The 12,346-nt window shown below is 40.6% G+C and overlaps 1 protein-coding gene across 9 annotated transcripts in view; it reads right to left on the bottom strand.

Annotated features, from left to right (window-relative positions):
• Window positions 1–12,346, bottom strand: part of LOC126298880 (sarcolemmal membrane-associated protein) — a 323,320-nt gene that overhangs the window by 243,977 nt on the left and 66,997 nt on the right. For all 9 annotated transcript variants that reach the window (XM_049990412.1, XM_049990407.1, XM_049990408.1 and 6 more), the window contains one exon: window positions 8,207–8,344. In XM_049990412.1, the coding sequence (XP_049846369.1) occupies window positions 8,207–8,344 (138 nt within the window). The remainder of the gene's footprint in view (window positions 1–8,206; window positions 8,345–12,346) is intronic.

The raw sequence follows: 12,346 nt of genomic DNA on the forward strand, positions 1-12,346 counted from the left end.
ACGCGAACATATTTTAATTCATTTGATAGCTCCCAGCCACAAAAATATGTTTTGTTATAATTTAACACGAGAGCAATAAACAAAGAGGAAAAAACAAAAAAAATCACTAAACGTAAACACAGGTCACGTGGAGACGACCCACCTCCACACAACAACTCAGACTGGCTGTGCATCAGCCTCAGCATTTCCGAACCGGGGCAATATTAAGTAGTGGCACCCAGCCACAGCCACACTTCTGTAACCAGAAGCGGAAGAAGGTACTACTCGTATGCGACTCAACTGCGCATGCGCAAGAGCCCGCCTGCAACTGCTCAAACGAATCTAATTTAAACAGTTGTCACGCCACGCTCATTGGAGGCAATTTGTTGTTACAAAGCACTGCATATTCTTCCTAAAGCCTTAGACACACTTTGCTGTTGGCAGACACTTATATGAGCACTGTTTTGTTGTTGTGTATGGCATATTTCCTTTGCAACTTAAGTTTTATTTTCGATTCCACCCCCCCCCCCCCTCCCCCCTTTTTTATCCTGGTTTTCTCCCAGATGAAAAAATTCTCTAAAGCCATTCTGGTATTAAATACTCCATATGACCTCTATAAATACAACAGGTTATCTGTCAGTGTTGCAAGCATACATATAATCTTTCAGAGATTTTGAGAACAAACTATTGCCTACACTTCACAATGTGTCAGTTAACTGAATGACATAATGGTGATAGGAAGCTCTCAAAAGGAGCATATATCTAATCTTCAGTAAGTTTTTTCAATCCTTTTGAAAAGTGGGCCGAAGTGTAACATGCCAAAATGATGGTTTTTGTAAGCCTTCTATTAAGTATACGAGGGGGTACCTAAGAGAAACTATACAAATTGTTTCATTGGCAGAGCTTTTGTAGTGTGGTGTTTTGCCACTAGGAGCACACAGAGCGATCTTTCCTTAATCAGTAAGCTGAATGATGTCACTGAAGGAAGGTAGGGACGATTTTTGGCAGAGTTTATACATGTAGAGTACTCTACAGCATTGGCTCCTTACCCAACTTGCATTTATCAAGAATCTCTTGCCCAGCACAGAGTCCCAAGTGACAAGAAAAAAAAAAAAACAAAGGTGACTCAAGTATGTAAGAAGGGTTAAAGAATGGACTCACAGAATTACAGACAAATATCCTTAACTTCTGTTTGCTGCGGAATCCTTCAATATATTCTCAGTTTGAATATAATAAACTTTCTTGAGACTGAGAAGGTTGTGTCCACAAATTAGCACGGTTTTAGAAAGCATCACTTGTGCCAAACTCAGCCTGCCCTTCCTGCCCTTTTCTCACATGATATACTGCAAAACATGGATGAAGGGCAACACGCAGGAGGAGGAGGAGGAGGAGGAGGAGATTAGTGTTTAACGTCCCGTCGACAACGAGGTCATTAGAGACGGAGCGCAAGCTCGGGTGAGGGAAGGATGGGGAAGGAAAGCGGCCGTGCCCTTTCAAAGGAACCATCCCAGCATTTGCCTGAAGAGATTTAGGGAAATCACGGAAAACCTAAATCAGGATGGCCGGAGACAGGATTGAACCGTCGTCCTCCCAAATGCGGGCAACAAGCAGATTCCACATTTCTAGATGTCTGAAAAGTATTTGGCACGGTGACCCATGGCAAGCTGTTAACGAAAGTATGAGCATATGGAATACTTTCAGAGATATGTGAGTAGCCTGAAGACTTCTTCAATTATAGAACCAGTATGTTGTCCTCGACAGCGAGTACTCATCAGAGACAAGAGTATCATTAGAAGTGCCCCAGGGAAGTGTGACAAGACTAATGCTGTTCTCTGTATACATAAATGATTTGGTGGGCAGGGTCAGCAACAATTTGTGGTTGTTTGCTGATGATGCCCTAGTGTATGGTCAAAATTTTCATTTGGTGTGGTGAATGGCAGCTAGCCTTAAATGTGGAAAAATGTTAGTTAATGAAAATGAGTAGGAAGATCAAACCTGTAATATTCAGAACAGTATTACTAGTGTCCTCCTTCACAGAGTCACATCATTTGAATATCTGGGTGTAATGTTGCAAAGCAATATGAGGTGGAACGAGCATGTGGTAACTGTGGTAGGGGAGGCAAATGGTCTACTTCGGTTTACTGGGAGAATTTTGGGAAAGACTGCATATAGACACTGGTGCAATCTCTTCTTGCGTACTGCTCTAGTGTTTGGGATCCATCCCAGGTCGGATTGAAGGAAGACATCAAAGCAATTCAGAGGTGGGCTCGTAGATGTTACCAATAGGCTCAAACAGTGTGCGAGTATTACAGAGATGCTTTGGGAACTCAAATGGGAATCCCTGAAGGGAAAGCATTGTTCTTTTTTAGAAACACTATTCAGAAAATTTAGAGAACCAGCATTTGAAGCTGACTGCAAAAAATTCTACTTGCCACCATCATATATTGCACCTAAGGAGCATGAAGATAAGCTCATATGGAGGCATATAGACAGTTGCTTTTCCCTCCATCTATTTATGATTGGAACAGTAAAAAGTGAATAGTGGTGGTACAGGGTACCCTCCGCCACAAACTGTATGGTGGCTTGCGGAGTATCTGTGTAAATGCTGCTTTAGAACTGTTCCATGTCATTTCCACAACAGCTGAATTTTTGTGAACAGTTTGCAGCGGTGAAATTCTGCATTTTCCTCATGAAAAGTGCAACAGAAAGTCTTTAAATGTTAAAAACGATGTACAAGGACGATGCTATGGGGAAAACTCATGTGTTTGAATGGTTTTCCCATTTCAGCAATGGTGAAATGTCAATTTATGAAAAACCTTGTCTTGGTTGTCCTTCCACAGCCCAAATACATGAAAATGTTGGAAACATTCATGCAGCCATCGACAGTGGACCAGTGAAGAAATTTTGGAGCTGTTGAGAGTAACTGAGTTCAGTGCAGCAAACTGTGACAGAAGATTTGGAAATTAAACAGATGGCTGCCAAATTCATGTCACGACTGCTGAACAAAAAAGAAAAGTCGTGTGGAAGCATGCTGTGTTTTGAAAGAAGAGTCCTGAAATGATCCAAACTTTTTTTCAAAAATTATCACAGGTGATGAAACTTGGTGCTATGCTTACAATACTGAATCTAATCAACAATCAAGCCAGTGGAAGATATCAAGTTTGCCTTGCCCCAGGAAAGCTTGTCAGGTGAAACCAAATATTAAACAATGCTTTTTTCCCCCCTGATGTAATAGGAGTCTTACATTCAGAGTTTATTCTGTGGGGTCAAACAGTTAACCAAGCTTTCTACTTGGAAGTTTTCAAAAGACTGTGCAACAGCATGCTGCAGAAGCAGCCCATTTGTGACAGTCAAGTGACTGGGTTTTCCATCATGACAATGCCCCCACTCGCACTGCCTTGTCTGTATGACAGTTCTTGACCAAAAATGGTATTATCCCTGCTCCTTATCTCCCACACTTAACCGACCTGCGTCCTACAACTTTTGTTTCCTACAATGAAGAGAGACATGGAACGAAAGCGTATTGCTGATGTTGCTGAGGTGAAGAAAGAAAACTGTGGAGGTGCTGTCAAGCATCATAAAAGACGAAGTTCAATAATGTTTTGAAAAAATGGAATAAAAGATTAGACAAGTGTAGTAGTGCAAGTGGAGAGTACTTTGGTTTGGATACCCCTTGTATATGATGTATCTATAGCCAGGAAGACCTTAAACTGATGTCAGAGAATTTTTCAGCCATTGCCTATATTCCACTACCAAAGAATGTAACAAACTGCAGGTTTCCATGGGCAAGGTTATGTATTATGCCAAATTTATCCCCCAAATTCCGATGATAGTCAATCCCCTGAATCAAGTACAGAGAAAAGGTATCCCTTTCTGGTGCATTGTGGATTGCCACCAAGCATTTCGTAAGCTGAAGTAATGTCTCAATTTCCCCATACCTAACCTAGTATCAGCCTCATTTACCACTCATGCTAGTCATGGATGAATCACCATATGGCATCAGGGACATTCTATCATATCCAGATGGCTCCAAATGGCATATTGCGTTTTCCTTTAAGATCTTGACCCTGGCACAAAAAAAAGATTCACAGATAGAGAATGAGGTATTTTCAATTACACTTAGTACCCAAATGTTACATATTTTCTTGTCTACAGCAACAAATTTCATCTGGTCAGAGATCACAAGCTGCTGCTTCTGCTGCCCACATTTTTCACAATAAGTCAAAGTTGCCTAAATGTAAAGCTTAGCGATTACAATGCTGGGATCTTTTCTTATCAAATAATCAATATTCCACTCGTTTTGTATGTCAGCTCAGGACAAGAATGGCAACACACTGCCTACATTTCCTATGAGTCTGTAGGATAAATAACAGACTGTCAATTTCCACATTGATTCACAATTAGAACCATCTGTGGGAAAGTTTCCCATCACTGCCATGCAGCTACACATAAGGATTCAATCTTTAGACTGGTGTGCCAGTTCGTGCAAACCAGCTGGCCCCAGGCACTTCCTTCAACCTACTCCACAGAACTTCTTTGTTCTTTTTCATGACACAGCGTCCTTCGCCTTTTCAGAAGTGTCTTACTGTTCAATCAGGAAGACCACCAGAATGGAGGAGTACTTCTGAGAGTTTTGCACTTACATAATTGCTGTATACATAGCTCAAGTTGTACACAGCAGCGCCACAAGAGGCTGTCACCACACAGGCACATTACTAGCCAGGTGTCTCCCAATGGTGAGCATCTGCCTCCAAATAGAGCTAACTAATTAGGACTACTTTCTGCTTGCCCAACACTTCCATCAGCACATCATATCCATTCGCTGATAGTGTTGCCAACTGCCAGAGAGAGCACTGTAAAACTGGGAATACTTTGGTTCCACATAATACAGGTGCAGATGGAGATCCTTTGGCCAACAGGAATGAAAGTCAATGCACCACCAACACTTGCTCCCTTTGTCACAGTTCCACCACAGTTCTTGCAATTATGCTATGGATCGCAGTACCATTAAGAAGCTACTACAGTTCCACCTCGTCTATTGTTTCTGCAGCAGGTCCGACACAGGAAATTGCTATTTATGGAGCAATAGGAACAGTTAGCAACAAGTGTCTGCAAGTGAGTTAATTTCAGTCCATCTGACTAACTCACAGACTGCCAAGAGACACAGCAAAGTTCATCTGTATTAGCTACAGGTATGCTACGCACAAGCTACCTGAGAAGTCCATCTCTTGTGAATATTCAGTGGTAACGAACGATATACACTTCCAAGCTGTGTTCTTGTGCTGCCCAGTCACAATCGGGGTATGTTTGGAGAGTGCTGCCACCTTATAATGAGCAATAGTAGAAATTTCATTTTTTTGGTACTATGGATGTTTGGGCTGAACCCACTGTAGTATGCACTTACCCAACAGTAACTCTTGCGTAAGTCCCACTGGGTCATTTTCAGAATGAAGAATCTTGCCCAACTGTGCATGTGTTGGCCATGTTAGACGAAGATATTGGATGAGTGGCTCAAAAAATGACAGGCTTGTCAGTTGCAGCAACTGGCACCATCCCAAACCTACCAGCCATGGCACACCTAGCCATCTGTGGAACTGGCTACATGTGTAATTTGCAGGACCACTTCAATGTCCGATGTGTGTGATTTTTGTAAGACACGTATTCTTATTTTCCATACACAATAAAAATGCAACAGACCATGATAGAAACTACCTTTAAGATCCTCGTAACTATTTTTTTCTGCTAATGGAGCCCCATGAACTCGTCACAGATAATGGTCTGCAGTTCACTTCCATGGGTTTTCAGTGGTTTTGCACCCAGAATGGAATTATGCACGTTATCATACCTCCGTTTCACCCTGCGTCTAATGGCATCGTACAGTGTTTTGTGGAAATGTTCAGCAAAAGTGTAGTCTTACTTATGAAATCTCCCACTACATTCAAATGCACAGATGGTCAGAGATAAAAACTGCACACAGAAGTACAACATATAGCCAACAAGGATAAACTTTAGCCTATCAGTGTCATTTAATGTCAATAAGCCTTTAGCTCGAAAACTCCGCCTGATTCTGAATGCTCAATTACAGTGGAGCACATTTCCACTCTTACACTTCGTATGAGCCACTCGAACAGCCACACACTCCCAAAGCTCAACCCTAATTGATCACATTCATATCTAAAAACTTGTGCCGCAATAGAACTGTTATACATCTTACTTTGTTGCTTCTCTGGATCACTGAGTCCTGGGTTCGATTCCCAGCTGGGTTGGGGATTTTCTCTACTCGAGGACTGGGCGTTTGTGTTATCGTTATCATCATCATCATCATCATCATCATCATCATCATCATCATCATCATCATCATCATCATCATCATCATCATCATCATCATCATCATCATCCATGATTGTGGCTAGATTAGAGAGTGTAAAAAATTGAGGTGTGAAAAAATTGGGCCTTTGTACAGGCACTGATGACTGCGCAGTTGAGCGCCCCACAAACCAGTCATCATCATCATACTTTGTTTTTCCTCATAATGTTAATTATTATATTCATACAATTCATATACTTCAATGTTGTACATTTTCATTATATAGGCCTACTGTATTTGATACTATCCATACTACAATTGCATTTGTAACAGAGGTATTGTAACTCATCAACATGCTTGGTGTATAACATGAGTGATGGGTATTTGATTTGACGTATCCCACCCAATGTCACAACCAGAGATTCTGTATGCATTGAAGGTATCTTTGTTTCTGAACTTTGCTCCTGAACACTGATGTCTTTCGTAGACACTCGCCAGTTGTTTCCTTGATGATAGTCTAATAAGCCAAAAACCAGTTTGAAATAAACAAATATGAGCAGAAAGAAATGCAGGGACTTTGTTTTTCAACTTTTAATATAAAATACAAATTTACATACTTAAGAGAGACAGCCAACAAGTAACCAAAATGGTATCGACTACAGTGTTGTATGGTGATCGATATTTTAAGTATGTGCAAATATGTCTCGTGCAATATAGACAGAACATTATAATGTCTGAAATAAGCCAAAAAATAAACACCTTTCTGAAAATGATAACTTTTGATTATACTAGGTGTTTCATCTATTTATTTATTTCGTACAAATCTGAATAACGTGTAGAGAAGCAGACCAACTATCAGTTCATAGTGGTAACAATGCATATGGACAATATTTTTCTTTAGATGCACGGGTACAGTCAGAGTTTGGGAAAGTAAGATACAGTACGTGCAGATTAAAGATTAGAAGTTCATTATAAGGTGTAATCAAATTGCTCACTTGGTAGTATATTGCTCACAGAATACAAATAACTCAATTAGGACCTTAGAGAACACACAGTTGTCACTTTATGAGTAAGGTTCATTGTTTCATTTGGATGTGTGATACATAAAATGATGTTTTCTCCTATTAATTTGTTCTGTTTAACATGTGCACAAAGTACTTAAGTCAAATTAATAAAACATCACAACATTTGCCTAAAAGTTTCTGAGAAACAATCTAAAAAATCTTGAGCAGATGCTGTCCTAGAATTTATAATCCTAAGTAGCAGATTTTGAGCAGTTGTAGCTTCCCTCGCATATTCAAGTAGATAATTGCACTTATAGCAAAATAGTATTCTTCCTGTCACTGTCACCTAATGATAAAATTCTTTGTTTGTGTACTATGTCACAAAACTGCAGACTTTTCCATTAAAAACAATAACATTTTGAATTTCACACAGGTCTTCTGTATCTCTTTCATGAAGCGTTACCGAAAACCATCTGGATTAAGCTATTGTTCAGTACATTGTACATAAGCAGCAAGTCCTTTTGTGTTGAAGTCAGAACGAACAAATGAAAATGCCTGACAAGGTAGCACAAAATACCTTTGCACATCCAGAAACATTGCTATTACCATGAGGATACCTCACTGGATCATGTTATCAAACACTGATAAATTTTATCAACATACAAAGCATTTACAATGAAATACAAAGTGGCTACAGCAGGACAATCAACACACAAATCATCTAGTGTTTTTGCCCACATATATCTTCAGAAATGTTTAGAATACTATATTTTAATGATTGAAAGCTTTAAATAAACATTAACTTGTATGATGTATAATGCACATACATAGTTTTATTATGTCCTTACGTTTATTGCAGTAAATATTTATTTTATGAATAAAATGTCATCACTGGAGATATAAGCAAAACAAATACCTTTCCATTTTCATACCACAACAGCGCATGATTTCTGGACAACACTTTGCAATCAAAGATTGCATTGTTTTGGGCTGCGCGGGCTCTTGCAACTGATCGACCAATTTTCACTGGCTGGTCAAGAACCAGCGAGCGTTCCTGCAACAGGAGTTCACTGCCATTAACTCTACAGCTGAAATATGAAAAAATACAAGTGCACTTACAGGAAGATAGAATGTGATAAGAAGAGCAGGCATGTAACCTTGCAAGTAGAAGACCAAGGTGAGAAAGAGTGGGAGTAGCCCACAAACAGAAAGGAGACTATTGCTTTGTTTGGATGAACATGCGGTAAGGAGGATTATCAAATGTAATTCTGTGACAAGACTACTCCATCACAGAAAATTATTATAAAGACCAGTGATTCAAACATTGTAATGCCAGAAATAAATAGTTTGTCATGTGAAAAAAAAGAAGCCTGATGGAGAATGGAGTGTGAACAATGCATGTGGAGCAAGAATGCAGTCAGAAATTTTTACACAGACAGACAGACAGACAGACAGAGAGAGAGAGAGAGAGAGAGAGAGAGAGAGAGAGAGAGAGAGAGAGAGAGAGAGAGAGGGGGGGGGGGGGGGGGGGGGTTATAAAGATGCATTATTAATCTTTAAACATTGCTGATAAGACATTTTAGTGCCATTATTCAGCATGGAACACATTTTACTACTGTAGATACAATATGAGGATTGCTCTGTTGATGCAAATTTATAACCCATGTATTTTCATGTTATTTCAGAAATAACCTTGATCCCTAATTTGTTATTAACTCTATTAAATGTGAGAAAATACCCAATGTCTGATGCAGTATAAGCTGTTATTACCATTTTCTACTATGTCTCCATTCATCATGACACTCTTCTGTGAACCAAGTTTGTTCTTTTGGAAAAAAGCACATGTTCCAAACAAGGGGAACCACTATGCAGGGTGAATGAGGAGGAAAGGTACATGATCTGAGGGATGACAGTATTTGTTGGTTGGATGATTAAAGGAGTCAAACTACTGGACATCAGTCCAGTTTTTCTCAAACACAGAGGTCTACATGACTGTAGATCAGAGATGGCCTATTGTGCAAAACCTAGAGGAAGAAAACTCCAAGGCTTACTAAAGGTCAACAAAGGCTAGATAAGGGACAAAAAAGAATCAAGGGGAAGTAAGGGACAAAAAAGAATCAAGGGGAAGTAGGGGACAAAAAAGAATCAAGGGGAAGTAGGGGACAAAAAAGAATCAAGGGGAAGTAGGGGACAAAAAAGAATCAAGGGGAAGTAGGGGACAAAAAAGAATCAAGGGGAAGTAGGGGACAAAAAAGAATCAAGGGGAAGTAGGGGACAAAAAAGAATCAAGGGGAAGTAGGGGACAAAAAAGAATCAAGGGGAAGTAGGGGACAAAAAAGAATCAAGGGGAAGTAGGGGACAAAAAAGAATCAAGGGGAAGTAGGGGACAAAAAAGAATCAAGGGGAAGTAGGGGACAAAAAAGAATCAAGGGGAAGTAGGGGACAAAAAAGAATCAAGGGGAAGTAGGGGACAAAAAAGAATCAAGGGGAAGTAGGGGACAAAAAAGAATCAAGGGGAAGTAGGGGACAAAAAAGAATCAAGGGGAAGTAGGGGACAAAAAAGAATCAAGGGGAAGTAGGGGACAAAAAAGAATCAAGGGGAAGTAGGGGACAAAAAAGAATCAAGGGGAAGTAGGGGACAAAAAAGAATCAAGGGGAAGTAGGGGACAAAAAAGAATCAAGGGGAAATAGGGGACAAAAAAGAATCAAGGGGAAATAGGGGACAAAAAAGAATCAAGGGGAAATAGGGGACAAAAAAGAATCAAGGGGAAATAGGGGACAAAAAAGAATCAAGGGGAAATAGGGGACAAAAAAGAATCAAGGGGAAATAGGGGACAAAAAAGAATCAAGGGGAAATAGGGGACAAAAAAGAATCAAGGGGAAATAGGGGACAAAAAAGAATCAAGGGGAAATAGGGGACAAAAAAGAATCAAGGGGAAATAGGGGACAAAAAAGAATCAAGGGGAAATAGGGGACAAAAAAGAATCAAGGGGAAATAGGGGACAAAAAAGAATCAAGGGGAAATAGGGGACAAAAAAGAATCAAGGGGAAATAGGGGACAAAAAAGAATCAAGGGGAAATAGGGGACAAAAAAGAATCAAGGGGAAATAGGGGACAAAAAAGAATCAAGGGGAAATAGGGGACAAAAAAGAATCAAGGGGAAATAGGGGACAAAAAAGAATCAAGGGGAAATAGGGGACAAAAAAGAATCAAGGGGAAATAGGGGACAAAAAAGAATCAAGGGGAAATAGGGGACAAAAAAGAATCAAGGGGAAATAGGGGACAAAAAAGAATCAAGGGGAAATAGGGGACAAAAAAGAATCAAGGGGAAATAGGGGACAAAAAAGAATCAAGGGGAAATAGGGGACAAAAAAGAATCAAGGGGAAATAGGGGACAAAAAAGAATCAAGGGGAAATAGGGGACAAAAAAGAATCAAGGGGAAATAGGGGACAAAAAAGAATCAAGGGGAAATAGGGGACAAAAAAGAATCAAGGGGAAATAGGGGACAAAAAAGAATCAAGGGGAAATAGGGGACAAAAAAGAATCAAGGGGAAATAGGGGACAAAAAAGAATCAAGGGGAAATAGGGGACAAAAAAGAATCAAGGGGAAATAGGGGACAAAAAAGAATCAAGGGGAAATAGGGGACAAAAAAGAATCAAGGGGAAATAGGGGACAAAAAAGAATCAAGGGGAAATAAGGGACAAAAAAGAATCAAGGGGAAATACAGGAAAAAAAGTAGGCAAGTTGCCCTGTCTAAGAAGTCACCAGAAGGCCCTGAGACCAGAATGCAATGACTAAACATACTTCCCCCACCCCCAGTCACTTATCACAGGTACACCACTCAGAAATTGCGTAGGAAAGACTACCATCACGTACAGGGCAAGAACAACACAGACAGACATAAGATGAACAAGTCAAACACACCATGCGTGAGGAAGGGAAGAAGAGTAAAAGAACAAATAGGGTGAGGGCCAGGGTGGACCACCAAGCCCTGACAGCCGCAGCCTGGTCTGGGCAGAGGAGGCAGAGTTTTCTGCCAATCCCTCAATGCATCGATAAGGGTAAGTGGAGCCCCCTTAAAGCAAGTGGTGAAAGTCGCCTTCATGAATAAAATGAATGCTACTGTGAAATTGTGTCCTAATATCAGGGGTGGCGAATCATGGAGATCAAGAGTCTGCCGCAAAATGTAGACCACAGTCCCGTCCTTCAAGGGGCCTGCTTGAAGGACCTCCACAGTTTTTTTTTGTCACCTTTATCACCCAAAGTTTGTTGGTTAAGCCAGAATGAGCCATTCTAGATTCCTAAAACTTCATTGTGTAATACAGATCGGAGGACTGCTACCGGAATACTGATCTCAAGAGTTGGTTCACTGGTAGCCAGTTTGGCTAGGCTATCATTAAATTCATCCCCTGGGATCACAATGTGGCCCAGGGTCCAGACAAAGGTCACTGAGCATACCTATTGTACAAGAGCACACAGGGGATCCCAGATAGCCACAAACAAAGGATGGCGGTGGTAACACTGGTTGAGAGCTTGGAAATTGATCAAGGAGTCGCTGTGGATGAGAAAGGACTCCCAGTGCAGAAACGGATATGCTCAAGAGCATGAGAGATGGCTACGAACTCCGCAGAGAAAACACTACAGCCATCCAAAAAGGAGAACATTTAAGTACATCCCATATGAGTATAAGCAAAGCCTATGACACCAGCAATCACCAATCCATCAGTTTAACCTTTTCCTGAATCCTGGGATGTGCAAAGGTGGGGAAAAATTGGTGGTGGAGGGCCTCAGGTGAACTGAGTCTCTCGAACCTTGTGATGAATCAAGAAAAAGCTGTGGCCGAGATATGCACCATGGAAGTGTACATGAGTGGGCCCAGAGAAGAGGTGGTAGAGGAAATAGCTGGAGTTTTAGGGATGAGTGACTGAATGTAGATTGTGATCATAACCCCTGATCTGGGCCACAATTGCAGGAAATGGACTTCCATGCTTGGAAAGAGGAGATGGTACTTTGGGTGCTTAAGGGAGTTGCAAACATGTCTAGCATAAGCTGTT

This window comes from Schistocerca gregaria, chromosome X (assembly GCF_023897955.1).
Source record: "Schistocerca gregaria isolate iqSchGreg1 chromosome X, iqSchGreg1.2, whole genome shotgun sequence".
NCBI classification, from domain to species: Eukaryota; Metazoa; Arthropoda; class Insecta; order Orthoptera; family Acrididae; genus Schistocerca; species Schistocerca gregaria.